This window comes from Solanum lycopersicum, chromosome 9, assembly GCF_036512215.1.
Source record: "Solanum lycopersicum chromosome 9, SLM_r2.1".
NCBI classification, from domain to species: Eukaryota; Viridiplantae; Streptophyta; class Magnoliopsida; order Solanales; family Solanaceae; genus Solanum; species Solanum lycopersicum.
In genome coordinates, this window is record NC_090808.1 from 4,016,385 (window position 1) to 4,035,589 (window position 19,205).

The 19,205-nt window shown below is 32.6% G+C and overlaps 2 protein-coding genes across 3 annotated transcripts; both read left to right on the forward strand.

Moving 5' to 3' along the window:
• Positions 1-1,869: 1,869 nt before the first annotated feature.
• LOC101246370 (protein S40-7) lies at positions 1,870-2,830 on the forward strand. Its single transcript, XM_004246438.5, has one exon. The coding sequence runs from the start codon at positions 1,919-1,921 to the stop codon at positions 2,639-2,641; it is 723 nt and encodes a 240-aa protein (XP_004246486.1). The 5' UTR covers positions 1,870-1,918; the 3' UTR covers positions 2,642-2,830.
• A 3,473-nt stretch (positions 2,831-6,303) lies between these two features.
• LOC101246081 (uncharacterized) lies at positions 6,304-14,821 on the forward strand. Of its 2 annotated transcripts, none has more exons than XM_010327595.4 (9): positions 6,304-6,648; positions 7,990-8,056; positions 8,901-8,929; positions 8,999-9,207; positions 9,873-9,991; positions 10,550-10,645; positions 10,730-10,805; positions 11,748-11,901; positions 14,284-14,821. In XM_010327595.4, exons 1-9 carry the CDS (start codon positions 6,418-6,420, stop codon positions 14,296-14,298), a joined length of 996 nt encoding a protein of 331 aa, XP_010325897.1. In that variant the 5' UTR covers positions 6,304-6,417; the 3' UTR covers positions 14,299-14,821. The 2 variants fall into 2 exon arrangements, with proteins under 2 accessions (XP_010325897.1, XP_004246485.1); XM_004246437.5 differs by having other exon boundaries at positions 6,306-6,648; positions 14,463-14,821.
• Positions 14,822-19,205: the final 4,384 nt, after the last annotated feature.

The following is a 19,205-nucleotide window of genomic DNA, read 5'->3' on the forward strand; positions in this document are numbered from 1 at the left end:
CTTGAAAACTTAATTAAACTTAACTTGCAAACTTAATCAGTAAATTTTTTTAAAAAAGTATCTTGAAAATAAAATTAAGTAAAAAATCACATTATAAATTTTAAAACTATTAACTTAAACTTAAAAAAAATTTTAAAAAATTATTCATATTTTCGTAATTAAAAAAAAATATTTTTTGAAATAACTAGATGTGTCATCCCGTTTATTTCGTCCGTTGCATTTCGGTTCGTTCTGGTCCGTTCCGGTATATAGTGGGACGGAATGGAACCGAATATCTGTCCCGATAATTTCGATTCGATTCATCAGGGTACCGATCGACAAACTGATCAACTTGTTGTTTCGGTTCGATACCGGTTCGATCTGATACCAGTTTGTTCCAGTCCGATGATCCCGTTCTGATCTGTTGCCTAGTTTTAATGGTGTAACAATATACATTAGTCATTAAGTAAAATACATTAAATTTTATATATGATATACTAATCTGATGTGCTAGATACATTAATCTGATGAGCAAGTACAAGTGAAAATGAAAAATTCTAAAAATTTATAAAACTAATAGTGATAAGAAAACTTAAATATGAAATTTCTTGTCTCTTTTCTTTTTTAAAGTAATAAATACTATTTGTGTCCTGGATAAGAATGTTAATATTTCCTTTAATTTAGTGGACCCAACATTTGAAAACCAGCAAAAGGAAATAAATGAAATGAAAATGAAATCAGATGATTACTCCTTAATGGGGTCCAATGTTGAATTTATTTCCAAATATAATATAAAATCTTTGGAAAAAGGAGGCACCTCTAAATATTATCAGCACAAATAGTAATTTTATAATAATTTCAACTTTTTGTAATAATTTTTTAATATTAATTTTTTCATCCCAAAATAGTTACATCATGATTTATATAGAGTTAATTTAAGTGATTTTTATAGCTAAATAAATATAAAAAAATAACTATTAGATGTAATTTTTCTTATATCGATAAGTGAAATGCATTTTAAAATATTAATTAAAGTTTATATAAATATAGTAAAATATGCTTTAAATATTGATCAGTTTAAATAATTTGAACTATTGTGACAAGTTTTTTTTTAGAGTGTGAATTTATAATAAAAGTCACTTTATTTCTATTCATCTTTTACATTTTTTTCTGAACTTAAAAATGAATTTGACAAATTTCTAATTTTTATCTTTTATAATTATAATGTTACAATTAACTTGTCACAATTCAATTAATTTTTATAGATGGAATAAGTTAAGTCAATTAATAAAAACCGCACCCTTACTATTAGGAGATATGTAGAATAAATTTCTTATAATATGTCATTGAAATAAGTCCTTGTTAATAAGAAAAAGTGAAGTTGAACATGTGGTTTAATTTTATTTATTGAACGAATTTTATAATTGATTTTATCCGAATATTGTATTAATAATGCAGAAATCATAATTCTCAATTTACTTCAATTAGTCGCTAAATAATTTACTTTTTCTGACTTTCATATTGGAGGTCTCAAGTTTGAAATTTCTTGTCACCGAAAGCAAGGAATTTACTTTCTGATTGAGCCCAGTGCAGATTGTCTCTCTTACGTAATTTGCAAGCTATAACATAAAACTGAAGGTTTTACTCTGCGTCAACAAAATAGCGGTTGCGGATTTTTCACTCTTCTCATAATTTTTTTAATATAAAAATACACATTATGCATTTATTACTAGTTCATAAATTATAATTTATGTTTTTTTCATGTTATTATTATCACCTAATCTTCATTAAAGAGTATCCATTGATTATCCTAGTGGGTCCCACAGGAGTAATCTCAGCCGTTAAAATAAAGCTGGAGCAGGTGATTTTAGAGCCCCTGTGCCTATTTATAAATTGAGAGTTTCACACCTCCGCAAAACAGAAGAGGAGAGAAGCTCTGATGGACAGTAACGGCGTCGTTAGCTTTCACCACCGGCGATCGCCGTCCTCCGATCGATTTCTCGGCGTATTCTCTCCACCACAGAGTGATAGTGCTATCGGCGATGCAGATGTATCCATCGCTGATGATGAGCTGAACGAAGATGAAGTTTTCTGGATAGGAGACTTCACTGAACCTAAGCGCCGCTCTACTTCTCCTTCTTCAATCAGTAGTCGGAAAACTTTCCTTCAGCCGGAGAAATTCGGTATTCTCGCTGCATTGCCTGAGGATCACCGGAAACTTAACCGTCCTGTTGTTTATCGGAAACCTTCGATAACTTCCTCACCTACTAGTACAAAACTGTTTCATTCACCGCCGGTTGCATCAGCGATGGCTTTTTCTCGAGGGTTTCCTACGATTCCCAAACCTCCATTGGATAGAGAACATAGCTATAACCGTAACTATTCACAAACTATGCCGGTGAGGAAGTTCCAACACTCAGTGCCAGTGAACGTGCCGATGATGCCGAAGAAGGCACCGAGAAGTGACCTTGCTGACGTAGAAATCGATGATGATGACGGCGATGATGAGATGCTTCCTCCGCATGAGATCGTTGCCAGAGGATCAGCTAGATCACTTAAAACCACGTTTTCGGTGCTTGAAGGCGTGGGAAGAACACTCAAAGGGAGAGATCTTTGTCGAGTTCGCAATGCTGTTTTCCGCCAAACAGGTTTTCTAGATTGAAACGATAAGGAACAGTTCAGTTAATTTTGATATATCTCTGTGAATTATACTTATTGTTAATCGATCTGGACTGAGGTTTTCCTCCAAAAACATTATAGCTGGACAGTGAATTTTTCTAGCCAACTTTCAGTCATGGAGTACATCATTAAATAATATTATACAATGGAGATAGTCCTATATGTTTTTTCATCCGTTTCTTCAGTTTATGGTGTTTACTGTATTAATGGGAGTTGAAAATATTATTCTAGGAAATTTTGGTGTACATTTGGCAATGGAGATCATGAGAATTTAAATGGAAAATAGTGTTAGATTCTATATGTTTGTGATTGAAAGAACTTCATTGCCTGTGACTCGTGATCAAATCAATCTTTTTATAGCCTTAAAGCAGGCTTCTGTCTACTGTTTCATGTTTTGCTATAAGTAGGTATACTAATTGCTATATACTAGGTAGATTCTCCTGTACTTGTTAATTGTATTGGTATTCTATTATGCAGCTTGGTATAAAGATATAATTACCATTAGATAGATAATTTATGATTTTGTTCATGTTTCATGATTTCGGCAGTTGATTAAACATCAATTGGTTCAAGGGATATATAATTCTGTCATAATTCTATGGGGTATTCACTTCAACTGTGATTCATCCTTCGAAATTCTATTATTGAAAGATTGAGAATCGAGAGTTAATTGAATGTCGAGAATGAATGGAATAGTTCATGTTTGGATGAAATAACGGTATGGGTAACTTGGAATGTATTTGATGATGAATGAGTTGGGTTGCCATGGTGTAGGTAGCTTAAATGGTCAAATTAGGGGTAAGATGACCTTACCGTAATTGAGTTTGGCTATATTTTGACCAAATTAAAGTAGATATGATATTGGTCTAGTGATTATACCTAGATTGGTAATGCTTGAACCTAAATTGTAGAAGAATGCAAACGGTTGGCTTGCGAGCTTTGGATTTGGGATAATTTCTATCAGTGCTCTTTGTCAACCAGTTCACCATGCCCAGAGCACGGAGTTTGTATATTCATGGATATATAGCCTCCAGCCAGCCATACAGAGATTTGCATTGATGTCATTATCATTTTCCTTGAACTGCTGTAAGTTTTGATAGTTCATCTTAAGATCCAGCTTAGTTAAGCGTGTCTAGTAGCGAGCCTTCTTCAGGTAGTTACCTTCCTTGTTGAAGTGTGTTTATCTCCATCTGTCACATGGTGCCATGTATAGTTTACATCTTATACATTTCACTGGGTAGTTGCCAATTATTTGATGTAATCATATATTTACATTTTCATGGTCCACATAATGACTTTTCATACTGGCCGAGTGATTACTACTGTGAAGATTATGTGGCTCCTCCCTTGAAACGACTATAATTAAAATGATTTTAACCACAATTTTCTTATCTTGCAGTCCCGCTGTCTAGTTGAAATGTCTATAAATCATATTGTTCTGTACTTTGTCAACATCATGATGCATTTCAACTGCTATACTAGTTAATTGATTGACAAAACCTTTAGATGACTTTTGGGCCTGCTTACAAGCCATCTTTGACTCAAAGAGTGATTCCTGGTCTTTTAATTCTTAAAAGACTTTTCTTCAATGAATGGATCTAGTGCTTATCTCTCGATGTTAGCTATAACCTTCTCTGTTTTCAGTCCCAATATTGGGAAGAAATGTTAAGGTGTGGGGATACCATATTAACCTAGAACCTTATTACAGTTGGAGATTTCATGTTCTAATATTGTCAGTTGATTGCTGTTTTTCTCCATATTGGAGAACTTAATTTGGACGACTACTTCAAGTCTGTATAATTTGTTCGCGTTTGAGGGTAATCCTGCTATATCTGTGAAATCTTTTGTGGTGACAAGGCCACATACCTTGTATAAGTGGAGCCTTGTAGTATAGGTTCTTTATTTTAGTGGTGCCGTTATTTCTTCTTTTCATTTCATGAGGCAATCGAATCCTGGTGTAACCTAAAGTTTGAAGTGATAATGGCGACATCTTGTTGGTTTTTATGTAAGTTTGCCTTCTGATCAGTAATATATAGGATGTATCCAATGTGGTGTTTGTAGTGACTATTATTATCTGCTCCTATAGTTTATTCGCAATATTAGAACAAGAAAAGCCAAGATCTCTGATCAGGCCGATTCAGTACCTTCTATCAGGCCAAGGGAGAAGGAGATATTAAAGAGTGGTCGGTTTTTGATCCCTTTGCAACTTGGATGATGCAAAAAAGTTAGTATCATAGTCAAATAGTTGAGATTCGAGCAAGTAAAAGTTATTTGTTACTTGGATACTTGCCTGGAGGTTACACACAATTTGAACAGCGATATTTTAATGAATAGGTTCTATAGGAACCAACCAATAGATCGTAATGCATGAAATGCCAAGGTAAAAGAGCTATCTCTCTGTTTCTACTTGTTTTTTGGCTAAAGTTTAATCTCAATGGTGATTGTCTCTGTGCCATTATTGAAGGCAAATAATTGTGCTGTGTCATGGATTGCTAACGTTGGATAAACCCTCAATGTTATATGCATACTTTACCGCCAACACCAAAACTTTTCACTAGTGAGTTATCAATCTGCAAACATATAAAATGTCTCAGCCTTGTCCAAACTAGAGAAGGAGAATGCCACTTCAACAGCAAGTTCTGTTGAACGATTTAGAGGCGTAGAACATTCCATAATCAAGTCTCAGTCCTTTCAAACCATCAGCCAAATTGACATTCTGTTGTGTATCATATGTACCAATTGTGTATGTATACTGGTTAGAATTAGTCAGAGCGAGCTCTACTTGAAAACGTGTTTAATATTTTCCCCTTTCGTGTGATGATGAAATGTCTAAACCATTAGTACTCTGCAATGCAACAGGAATAAAGTGGGTGTTTAGCCTTCGTCCAATTGATGAAACTCTTGCTTCTATTCCTTTTGTTTTCTCACACTTGCAGATGTTGATGGGTCACATTATCGTCGCAACATTATATCTGAATCGAATCGTATAACTATTTTCAAGAAAAATTATAATCATATTTATATCTAAATTCATATGCTCAAAAAGATAAGTAATCGGATGCAATATTCCAATTTGGTAATTTTAAGAAAATACATTAAAAAAGAACAAATATAGAAAATCAACCTATTGGTTTATTTAATTTCTGTCATATTTTCACAAATACATGTCTTCACCACATGGATATCAAAGTCTCTTAAGTCTGATCTTAGCAAAGACATAACTTCAATAAAACGATTTTTAAAGGTGGTTTTGACAAGTCATTTATGCGCAAACGATTTTAAAGATAAATATTTGTCACTTGATATAATAACTTGTCTAACCTATTCAAAGTTGGATAAATCTGTTAATTTATTTTGATCAATTTAAAATTAAACAGATGTTATCTCAAATTGACTAATATAAAAATTTGTCAATTTTTTTTACTAAAAATAAATCACAAATTATAATTAAAGACAAACTATAGCTAATATATATTTGCTTATACCCATACTTTCCCATCAATCAATTGTGACAAAAATAGATAGATAATTTAAAGAATCAAAGTTGAAAGTTAGAAACTAAAATGATGAGAAAAGTAAATAAAAAAAAGATCATAATAAAGAAAAAAAGAATAAATTTAATTAAAAGCACATAAGTTAATTTAATGAGAGGACAAAAATTATCAATATTTTACACACATATTACAAACTCTCAAAGCCCTCTCATGGCTATGGCTATGTAATTGTTCGTGCTCACAAATATGCCATTTTCTACTTTCCATGAGAGATTTCAGTTGCAAAATGGGTTTAATGGAAGCTTTAAGTTTTCTATGCAAAGCACAGTTCTGGAGAATGGCTGTTTGTTGGACTCTATCTCTCATTCTATCTTACTTGCAGTTGTTTTCCCAAATCCATTTCTCGCGTAAATCCAAATTACATGATCGTTGTTCATCTAAATCATCATCATCATCTAATGCTGCTATCGGAAAATCAATCTGCATAATTACAGGTGTAAGTATGTTGTAGGTCTTTTCTTTTTGGTAGTTTTATGTGATTATGTTATGGTAAATGATTTAGGTCACACTAGCTAATACAAAAAGTTATTTTCAATCAATTTGCCATCAATCTTAATTTTGTTAATGTTGATGCAATTGTATTTTTGTGGTGGCGTAGTAGTGGTTGAGAGTTACGAGGTTTTTGGTTCAAATCTCAGTGGAGATTAAAAAAATTGTAGGTGATTCTTCCTATCTGGCTTAGTCTTTGCACGAAGAGTTACTTGATACTTGTTGTTTGGTAAAAGCGATGGCTTGAGCTCAAATGGTGACATAAAGTTGGCTGGTCAATCACCTGTTAGATGAGATAGTTAGGCTATCTCAAGCTGATGTGTTTGACCCTTTAAAGAGTCTGACGGGATTCAGAAACTAAGTCTAATCTTTCAATCACATGTGACGAACGAGCTAGTTAGGGTATCTGAAACGGATGCCTCTAACCCATTAAAAAGGTCTGGTTCGAAATTTGTTAACATGTAAAGAGGGAGAAACCAAGTCTGCTGATGTTTTCTTTATCCAAGGGGAAGCTTGTTTCAATATTGCTTTACCAAGTATGAGTCAAACCACTGAATTTCTCAGCAGTTAATAGGAGCACTGAATAGGAAGTTATGAGTACTGGCCGTGGGACAGCTCACAGCTGGAAGGTATCCTGTGGAAATAGTCGAGGTGTACGAAAGTTGGCTCTGACATCACAATCATAAAAAAAACTTAATCTTTTTGAATCACCTGACATGGGAGGGGCTAGTTTTTAAGGGTCTTTGTGTGTGTATATGAGTGACTATTATGGAGGTAGTCATTCCCCGTTCCTTTAGTCTTTTCAAGGGTATTTTTCTTAACTCGTGGTCATGTCTTTCCCCCTAAACATATTTCTGAATTCTGCTGCATATATATTACTTATACCGTGTAGTCTAAGAGTGAACACACACTCTCTGATTTAATTAGAGGAAAACTTGAATCTGTTACTTTATCTACTCCAGTTGTGAGCATAACGAGCTTAAGAATAAACAATTTTTTCTTGTTAATTAGTGCCACACTTAGGTTTTGGATCAAGTTCAATAGCAAAAGTAGTACAACCATTGTCCTAGCCTCATTGGACAGAGTAACCTGGTACTTGTTGCTGGTGGAAAGTTACCGGTATCACCATGTTCCATAGATATCTTAATTTTTGCCTCCAAGGAAGTCTTTTCGGCTTAACCAATTTTTTCTATCCATAGATATATGTGCCAATTGATACAAGCTATAGATGCTTCACATTACCATCTGTGTCTTGTTCTTATTGGTGTTAATTTGCAATCATTTACAGGCCACATCTGGTTTGGGTGCTGCTGTTTCCTATGCCCTTGCTAAAGAAGGCTATTGCGTTATTCTTGGTGGGCTTCTTTCCTTGATATGATTCAAAAAAAATGAAATGTCGTTCTAATTTTATTTATACTTGTTAAAAGATTGAGTGTATGTATGGAGAAGCACTCTCCATGAGAACTACACTGCAAATTTACAAATCTATTGATTTATAAATTCAAAAAGATGTTCTAATTAAAAGATGAAATTTTTTAAATCTAACCTTTTTGTTATCCCTAGTAGCTTATGTGACATCCGTCCACACAAATGGAGAGTGTCAAAGATTATTTCCTGGGCTGACCTTTGACGAATTTGTGTCGTTGGTGTGCTTTCAATCAAAATTTGATTAATTATGTCCAGCGACTTACGCTATAAGGAGGCACTTAGATGTAATTGAGTTCATATTTAACTGTTCCCTTGTAGCTGATAGACTTTTTTTCCCAACAGAATCCATAATTCGTTATACAAGGAATTGTCTCAACTATTTAAGGCTTTTTGTTGATTAACTGCTTGGCAAAGAAATTTAGGAAGAAAATTCTTGTTTCCAAGTCTTCACTAATTAGTTCCCTTTTTCCATTATCTTCTGGCTTTCTTGTTGTCTTAGATCAGGAATCTTTTTGTTTTTTTCTATTTAGTATCTTAAATGGCCATTCCATATGACAAATATATTATCTGGTGATTTTAGTAGATTGTTAACTATGATATTAGAACTCGATTCAGTAGAAGGCTACTTTTATACCAATTACATGTGCAACCTTTTCTTCTCTTTTTATTGTTCATGCAACTAAAGATTTTAATTGTCAACAGTTTCTAGTGAAACCTTCACACCTCTAAGTCAATGCTAGTATGGTTTAACTGATCCTCTAATACTTGCAGCTGGAAGGTCATTGCACTCATTGTCAAAGGTACTGTAATTGAGTCATTGGCTTTTGTTGATTCTGCTTTAAGATATTCTCATTATTCTTGTTTCACAGGTTGTGTCTGAAATCAAAGAACAGATAGATGATGCTTGTGTAAAAGCTTTTCAGGTTGATTTGTCATCATGCAAGTCAATCTTGAGCTTCAAACACTCCCTTCAACAGTGGCTGTTGGACTCAGATTTGCATTGCTCTGTCCAGCTCTTAATAAATAATGCTGGAATCCTTGCGACGTCATACAGAATCACTAAAGAACAATGTGATCAGTAAACCACCTAAATCTTTATATACTGCTTTTCTTCATTCTGACTATCCTTGCTATAGGTTGGCTTGAGCATTCTTCTCTAGCAAAACTGCAAATATATGTGTTTCATCCTTTATTCTTGTGGAAGAACTCTTTCTTCTACTCCTTGCACTAATAGAACAGAGAAAATCTTACAGAGATATGAAACACAATATTGAAGAGCATTTTAGTTGGCACTATCTATCCCGACTTCACTTATCAGTTTAGCAGCGAAACATTTAGTAGAATGTTCTTGTGATTTAGATAATGCTGCATTGGGATCAACACCCCCACTTGTCGTTAATGCGCAACAAACTTCACATTTTTTTTTGTTAGGATCCTGCACTATTAATCAACACTATCTATCCCAACTTCACTTATCAGATAAGAGATTAGACCTTTAGTAGAATGTTCTTGTGATTTAGATAATGCTGCATGGGGATCAAGGCCTCCGCTTGCCTTTAATGTGCAACCATTTCACATTTTGCCTTATTTTTGTGAGGATCCCACACTGGTTAGTTGCACGGACTGATAGGAGCTAGTCTTTCTCTTTGTACCCTTTTTCTCCCGCTGCTATGAGGTTTTTGATAATCCCGAGAGACACATAAATTATGTGCTAATTGGACATTTTTATATTTTTTTCTGCAGGATGGTTTCAACTAATTATATTGGTCCATTTTGTCTTACAAAACTTCTTTTGCCGCTTCTAGAACTGAGCCCTATCCCTTCTCGTGTTGTTAATGTTACATCATTCACGCATCGAAATGGTAGGTACAATTCATATACTATCAGTATTTGTACACTAAATGTTTATCAGCATCACAGACACTCGGTATGTAAATAAAAAAGGTGTTGGCTTGTGTCGAAACTCAGAAGCACATTGGTAAATTACTCTAATGCATGTTATGTTGCTTTATATGTTCATCTGTGCTAATATCTTTGACATTCTTCATTTTATTCCTCTACACTATAGTCTTCAGTGTTAGGACTAGTGTCAATTCTGTCATTTTGAAGCCTTCTAGCTGATTAACAACTCAGCCTTAGAGATCCGGGATAATGAGCTAGAAAATTATAGATTCTTTATTGCTAAAAGGACAGATGCCATTGGAACATTTTGTGTCATTAAAATCTCTGCTAAGAATGCTTCTTGTATCGTGTTCATTTATGTCTTTTTTCCTGAACTATAGTAGAATATAAATTGATGAGGGTAGTTTTGTTGATAAGAATTTAACCAGAACTGCAATTTTTTTGGAATTGTTCTTTTGGCTGTTATTGGTGAACATACGAATAAGACTGTAATTTGGCATTTTCTACTTGATTGATAGTGTCTAGCATGGAGGTCACCAGAGAAACAATATCTGGGCAGTGGTTTTCAAAATTAAGTTCCTATCCATTTGCTCATGTATATGAGTACTCAAAATGTAAGTTCAACTTTCCAGATTAAAGTGACCGTTACTATCTTTGAACTCATTGACTCCTAGAATCTCTCGCCATTTCTCTTGCAGTATGCCTTCTGCTCTTCACATATGAGCTTCATCGGCAAGTTGGTCTGGCGGAGAAATCACATAGTGTCTCTGTCATGTATGTCTATGTTCTCCTTTACAAAAAAATTTAGGTTCTCTATGTCACCTCATAAGCCATTATGTTTATCAATTTAATTCTATATCTTTCAAGAATGTGTTTGTATATTAAGGTAAAGCTCATCGTTTGTGTTGGTTTGTACAGTTTATTCATACTTTTCCTGTCGTGTCATCTGTTTGTCCATATCCAGTTACCTAGAAACCAAATTGTAGGCTAATTTTGTTTTTCATGATTCTGCATATGTAAGTGTAAACTGAGCTTTTCTGGGTGTAACATGATAGTTACATCACGAAGAGGGTAGAACTATGATACTTTCTGAAGGGGATATTGATTTCAATGTAGTTTTCCACACTATGTTTGCTTATCGTCTTCAAAGGAGCATAATTTTTGTAATTTATGGGCACTGTAGAGTGCTTCAGTTGTAGGGTTGTGATGCATTAGTCTCTATGACTTTCTGAAGTAGAATTAGAAAAAGAAGTCATTCTGTGCTCATTTAGTTTTTGTTAATGAATGCATTTTCATGCCCATTGAGAAGATAACCGAGACGTGGGCTTAATTTTAGATCCTTCCGTTGCTATCTATGACATATTTGGAAAGTAGTAGAGTCTGTGACGCCTGAATTGGTCATCAAAAGTAAAGTAGTTTGGAGCAAAGCGTGTGTAAAAGAAAATTGCTCCACCATGTTAATCTACTTTCAGCCTCACTATTGCCTGCCCTCTCAGTCAGAAACAACCATTTGATTTACACTGAAAGCTGCGAATTGTGAATGTGTGTTACTTTCAGCCTTTTAGCTTCTAATATTTCTTTCCAATTTTTTACTTGTCTTACTTTTGTAACTTAGATCATGTAATCTTAAATGATTAACGATCCCTTTATATGTGTCTTAAGTGGTGATTTTATTTGCCTGAACACTTCTTTTGTTTTTGTTCTGGAATGATGAAGTGCTGCAGACCCTGGAGTTGTGAAAACCAACATTATGCGAGAAATTCCTTCATCCCTCTCATGGTTGGCTTTCTTCGTTTTGAAACTTTTGGGCCTTTTGCAGTCCCCCGAAGTAGGAATTAGCTCTGTTCTAGATGCAGTACATGCGCCACCAGTGAGTCTGCCCTGCAGCCTTTCCTATCTTCTGTTTTGTGATATGTATCAATTGGCTCTCAATTTATTGGTTCATTTCTTTGATTTAATTTCCTGTTTGGTCAATGCTTACAATATTCTCGTAGAAGCTGAAGCACAAAACTCTTTGGAACTTGCTTTCTCTATGAAATTAGGCTAAAGTACTCGTATAGTCGATGGATTCCCCCATTTTGTATTTTAAATGAAGAATAATGCTCCTGCAGAAGAAGTTCTGCTATTTCACCACAGATAATGAGATTGACAAATCATGTGGATTGTGAAATATCTGATCAATAAAAAGTTAAAGACTCATAAAAAATAAAAATAAAATAAAAGAGTTCAGGTAGCGTTGCAAGAGGGTGGCATATTGTCATATTGGAAGCACGTATCTATTGAGGGGAGTTCTGCACCCATACTGAATAGTACTATGTTCTAGATTAATTGGTTTCCAGAAACTAACTGGGTTGTGTTTTCCTTTCATTCATATAACCACAGTTGATGCTGTCAAATATAGTAGGGAAAGCCTGACACAGGTCAACAACTGTCAAAATCCAAAATACCGGCCTGACGAGCTTACCAGTTAACATATAGTTAGGTAATTACTCTTTAAGTTCATTAGCTTCACGTTCTTAGTTTAACCATCCATGTCTGCGCCCAACTTAGCAGCTTGGTGAACCCATCCATGTCCACTTTCAGTCACCGAGGATCTAGTGATACCATCCACATCACTTTTAATCATCAAGTAGATGTGGAATCTCATCATACTTATGGATTAGCATCTCACTACCATAACAATGAGTAAACTATCCAAGTTTGCTCCCATTCGTCGTGCAGCTAAGGGACTTCCTTTATTATTTTCTTTTCATAATTTTTCAGTAAGTTGAATAATTCTATTAGTGTTGGGAAAGGCTCCCGTATGTGAGCAGTATACCAGAAGTAGGGAACCTTTGCTCAAATATGGTTTGTCTACCAAAGACACGGGATCTCATGGGTGGACCCAATAGAAATTAGATACAAGAGACTTCTCTTCAAAGATACGAAGTCATATTCAATCCCTTAAACTCTTTCCTTCCATACTAGCCCACATTAAGATTTAAATGGAAACCTCCCACACCCTTGATCTTCTCTTCCTGCTTTTAGATGTCCAACTTTGCAATGTCGCTGTTACTCTACCATGCATCACTAAAATGTTACTCTTCTAGTCAATGACTCAAGAAATTCGTTTTTGAGTTGTGAATTTCTCCCAATGATGTGTATATTTAGTTTCATGCATTCATGGTAAGGATCAAGTTTTGATAAAATAAGAAGTTAAAATAGCCAATGCCTTACTCACCTTATTAGCTGTTTGGATTGAATGGAGCTCAGTTCTCCCCTTCATAATATGTGTCCTTGCTATTTGGAAAGTGTTTTTGGGTAAAATTTGGGAAGACCCGTATTAGTGCTTTCTTGATAATTGTTTAATTGTTTGCACTAGCGTTGCTATAGAGATCATGTTATATTCTTGACACTGTAGGGCAACCACTACAATGGTCACTCTAGCACTATAACAATCTTATTGAATTTTGTCAGCACGTTTACACAGTACACTACTGCCTCATCTAAGTCCTTACCCCCTCTGTGCACAGTGTAGTGATTGACTCATGCTATAGCAATCCAGTACAATTCCTTGATCCCTCTAGCAATCAAGTAGCCCTGTGCTACTGTCCAGGGTTATAGCCCAATATATGGTGCACATGTACCATGATTTTACTGTCAAACTAGGTATTGTGCACATATTTTCTAGAATTGATCTAATATTATCTACTGACACTAATGCACCTAAAAAGGCTTAATAGTGCACTAGGTTGAATGCTGAGTTATTTACCTAGAGGAACAGGGATCAATTGCCACAGTAGTTTCTTTTATCTCTATTTTTGGTGGTGCACCCAAAATACAAAAATTCTAACTGTTGCATGCTATAAGGTGCTTATATTATTTTGCCTAATTCCGTATATACTGACCAATTGCAACCAATATCATCTTTCACAAGTCCATAGCTCATAGTTTCCCCTTACAATCAATGTTGAACACACTGCTAAATCCTATCAAACCTGAAATGGTGATATATGTTCTCATGCCATGTAATAAATAAGCCACAGAAGCAAGTACATTCACAAGATAGGGTATTACAACAGTTTACTTTTATGAGTTGCATATTGTTTACGAGATAAATGCAACTGGAACACATCGATATCGTCCTTTTTACATATTGCCTATGAGACTTCCTTAACCATTCTGTAGTGACATATTTATGCCGTCTCTCTTCAGCCGATGTCCATACTAATTTGCCTCTCTCTCTTCATCTTTTCTCTGAATCTATCCACAGATTTTAGGATCTTGATTTCAGCATACATCACAGAGGAGGGTGACCGAACATCTTATAATTGCTATTCTCATTAGCTGCTTTATGATTCAGTTATTGGAACATTTGCGCTATTGCTACTACTTCTTCTATTTCATCTTGAACTGTGATAAAATGTTCTTGAACTTTGATGACTGTACCAGGAAACCTCGGGAGTATACTTCTTTGGAGGAAATGGTAGAACTCTAAGATCTTCTGGGCTTTCTTATAACTCCAAACTCGCAAAGGATCTCTGGGATGCTTCATCTCAAATTTTCCTTGAGCGTCAGCTTACTTCCCAGGATACAACTGACCAGAGACAATTTTAGACCTGGTAATGCTCCTCCAAGTATGCATGAAGCATGAACTTAAGTTTTGATTTAAGAAACTATAAATATCTTTATACATTTTGGAAGAGGTTCTAGTTAGTATCTTAATTTGTAAGTTACTACTATTAAAGTAAGGCTAGTATTCAGCTATTATTAATTTTAGTATCATATATAAATGAATAGTTTGCCATGCACATGATTTGATTTCCCCTTAATAGTTTGAACTGTAAGGAGTAAATTAGTCTTAATGGAAACAATATTGAGTCCATGCTCCAAACACAATGATTATCGCTCTAAATTCAGCAGCATTGTTGTTGCGATGTCGTGAATAAGGGCCATACTTAAGTTGTCAAGATGATCTCTTAGCAGGCAAGTACTTACTGGGTTCCATTTGTTTGTTGCAACTAGCTATAAGCTTTAGCTCATCCATGGTAGGGTTTGGTCCATCTTACCAAACTTAATATCGAGTCTTGATCTCATCTTATCTCGAATAGAGCAAATATAAGTGATAGGAACATTAAAAAAAATATATTTAGCTATGAGGAGACTGACTCAATTAGTAATTCTTCTAATTGTGATCCTAACATTATTGCCATTTGCTAAAGAAATTCCAAGAGCTTCATGTAAATAGGTCTTATAATTCAGATTTAATCGCGGAGCTCGACTTTTCTCTGTTTAGTTATTATTCATTTGTTTTCTAAACCAAAATAGCTAGTTTTGTTACTAGAAGCTGACATGAATTTGTTTTTATTTAAGAGATCAAGAATTTGAAGAGTAATGGTGTTCTTGAAGAGAGTTTAGGGATGTTGTCATTTGTACAGAAAAATACAATTCAATTTTCTGTCATTTTAGAAGATGTAGAGATTGTCACATAATTTAGATGTTTTCGTTCTTTTATAATTATCTAATTTTATACGAGTATCATAGAAAGCTTTTCAATGTTGATAAAGCTCATATTCCTTCATTTAGAGTCAGAGTCCATCCATGGAGATTCTGATGTTCAATAAGCTATAAACGTAGTGGATTGATAGATATTTCTCATTCGTAATTATAATTTTTAAGTCTGAACCTCTATATATGGATATCGAACACGTAAAAACGAAAGAAGAATGATGTATTTCTGTGTGCACGCGTGATTGGAAGCAGGTTAAAAATGATGTTTTTGTTTGGTAGTAGTCAAATATCTGAAGTAGACAGAGATTTATTATAAGGTTTTTTCAGTGGAGATACTTCAAGGTCGAGATGTTAATTTAGGACAAGAAGTTGAAAATATATTGTTTTTTTATGATAATGGAGGGGACAAGGTTATGATTTTTTTCTACAATATATTTTTTTTTTTTATGATTTTTTAAATTAAGAGTGGAAATCACGCTCAGATTTGTGGCCACAAAATGGAGGACAAAAAAAAATAAATTAAAACGATAACTATGTTTTAGTCCAAAACAAGTTAAGTTTGATTGTATGAATTTGATCTATATTTTTATATAACAAGTGTCGTTTAAGAGGAGATTTATTCTCTTAATATAGTTTTTAGAATATATTTTTTATATTAATATTATATCATATGTAGGCTAATAGGCCAAATCATAATTTTATGTGTCGTCTGATTCATCACTTCCATTTGTAATTATAAACTCTTGAATGTTGTCACGATTATTTCGATCCTAACAATTTGGTATAAACAGATAGAATTTTCTCATGAATTGTAATATCACATGAAATTAATTATTTTATTATATATATGAAACAATTATCCCATTATTATAATATAATTGTAATAAAATAAACAATTTCGAAACTAACTAATAATTCAAATATCATCATAATTTAAACCAATAATTTATAAATAATCCAAAAAATAATTTTAACAATAATTCATCAAAGGCAAAGACACATACATACAAAAAGTAAATAAGGGCCCCCTTGTAATTGGCTAACATGTGTTCACATAAATCTTGGGGTGATTTCTACCAATACAATTATTTTGTATCGTTATTTAATTTTTGATTTCGTTAAAATAAGTTGTGTAAAAATAAATTTCAAATAAAGAGTTCGAGCTTAATTATCAAAAGAATTATATGGCTAACTAATTACGAATCTTATTAGGACTTTAATACAAAATATTATAACGAATCATTAATATTTTTGGATGGATGAACTTACCACAAGTTTTAGTGAATTTACTAAAGTAGGTGAATATCATGTAGTAACACTAAACAAATTATTTAGAAATTATATAGTGAACTATATTATGATTTTTTTATTTTTATTCGATGTTTATGTTCGAGTTTAATTATTTTGCATTGGAACAAATTGTTCACCATCTCTGTCTTATCACCATAAACTTCAAAGAGATTTCACCAATACATTTTTATTTCAAATTTGTTTTAAGTCTAAGTATCACAATCAAATATTTTAATATCGATTTAATTTTAAAAAATTCAAATTATTCAATTCAACTCTAACTTTCAAATATCAACTGAACTTACTTTCTCTACTTGAAAAAATAAATCTCAACAAAAATTTAATAACAATCTTTTCAAATATATTCAATCAAATAAGTTACGAGTCTTCAATACTTCAAAATTTATCTCGAGATTTTTTTTCACTTTTCTTTCTCAATCTCGACCATATTTGCGTTCTCCGAATGCTATTTAAAAAAAATGAGAAAGAAGTAAATTAATTAATTTATAAACTAAAATTGATCGGTTAATACTTGTAATTAAAAAATTTTAAATAGTAATTAAAAAAGTGAATATAAAGGTTGTAATAATATTAATCCTTACATATATATATATATATAATATACTGAGTGATTTTTTCTTAAATTATTTATATTTGTATAATTATGTTAGAAGTTTTATTTTCTATGAGTTTTCTTAATCATATTTTTAAAAATATTATTTTAATTTTTAAAATTTGATATATAGTAATCATAATTAAAAAATAAAATAAATTAGGCGATAAAGAAATTGTACTTTGGTGTGAGTTAAGTGAATTGCACTATAACCTGTAATTTTTAACTCATTTCGATCCAAGCTATCTCAGTATAAATACGCGTTGAACGAAACTCGAGTTATAACTTTCTCATTTTTTACTAAACTTATATCAACTCGATTTATCCATTAAAAGGTGAGGTTTGCTCAAATTATGAATACCTCCATCATCAACCGATAGATTTTGAGTTATTTGAAAATTCAAACAAATTATTTTTACCCACATAAAAAATAATAATTATCGAAAATAAATAGGAAAAATTATATGGAATGGCAAACATTCCTAAGTAATTATATAATAGGGGTATAGTTTAATTTATTTACTTTCTATAATTACAGTTTTTTTTTTTTTGCTATAATTAATGGGGTCCACCACCTATTATATAATCAATAGTATAAAAATCTTTTTTTTTTTAATTTTGTATATAATTTTACACAAAACAATATTATCTCTCCTATTTGAATTTCAAATTGTCCAAAATTCAATTACTCCCTCCCGAAGTTGAATTCTTCGTAGGTACTCCTAAATTTTAGTCGTTTTCCTTTTTTTTCCTTATTCAACAATTGTATATGTATTGTGTTTCTTATGGTTTTTCATTTTTTTTGATGAAATAATCGATTATTTGTTCTTATTAGATCTCAAATTAGTCACAATATGAATGAATCATCTTCATCTATGAGGATTATCAGAGGTATTCCATTGCATGTCAATTTTGTTGACAATTTACCATCGTTTTCAATAGGTTTAACTCAAGATTTTGGGGTTGATGTAGGGTCTATGGTAAAATCAAAACAAGTTCAACATGAACAAACAATAGAAGAATTTGAGATCAAAGAAAAAATATGACCCTACGGCAGTTCAAGAAGTTATTAACAATGCTAAAGCTAGAGGCATTAAAATTGTACAAGGAGGAAGAAAGAGGAAAGCAATAAACATTGATTCAGAGGAAAATGCATGTGAAGTTGACGAATCTGAAGAACATCATAATTATGAGGTAGTGACTTAAAACACAAATTTAGATACAATTTTTTGTTACTTAGATGTCAATATACAAAAAATTATTGTTTAAGTAAATTTTGTATTCACGTAATTGTATATAGTATATTACATGTTTAGTACACACATGTTTTAGTTATATATTTGTATATGTGTCTGTGGATTTGATTACTTTATACATACTTTAAGTTATGTATGATGAATAATATACTAAGTCTTAAAAGTGGTAGTAGCAGATTGTATATTAAAGGCTCATTATTATTTTTGTTTTTGTATATATATACAAAAAGTAATTGGACTTAGTTATACAATGGCAAAATTTCATTTATGATTATAATTTGTATATTTTATTAGTTATATACAAATTATTAAAGTTAGTATATATTAAGTTTATATACATATACAAAAATTGATCTGTCCATGACTGTTTTCAAAATTGACTGTTTTTTGTATACATATATACTAAGTTTTAATAGTGGTAGTAGCGGATTGTATATTAAAGGCTCATTATTATTTTTATTTTTGTATACACATATACACAAAGTAATTGGATTTAGTTATACAGATGGGAAAATTTCATATATG

What these genes read in the sequence shown, in the direction of transcription:
- LOC101246370 (XM_004246438.5), top strand. Translation starts at nt 1,919, where the DNA reads ATGGACAGTAACGGCGTCGTTAGCTTTCACCACCGGCGATCGCCGTCC.
- LOC101246081 (XM_004246437.5), top strand. Translation starts at nt 6,418, where the DNA reads ATGAGAGATTTCAGTTGCAAAATGGGTTTAATGGAAGCTTTAAGTTTT. An exon ending in ACTAAAGAACAATGTGATCA is followed by an intron (nt 9,208 to 9,872) that starts GTAAACCACCTA and finishes TTTTTTCTGCAG; the next exon opens with GATGGTTTCAACTAATTATA. An exon ending in TCACATAGTGTCTCTGTCAT is followed by an intron (nt 10,806 to 11,747) that starts GTATGTCTATGT and finishes GGAATGATGAAG; the next exon opens with TGCTGCAGACCCTGGAGTTG.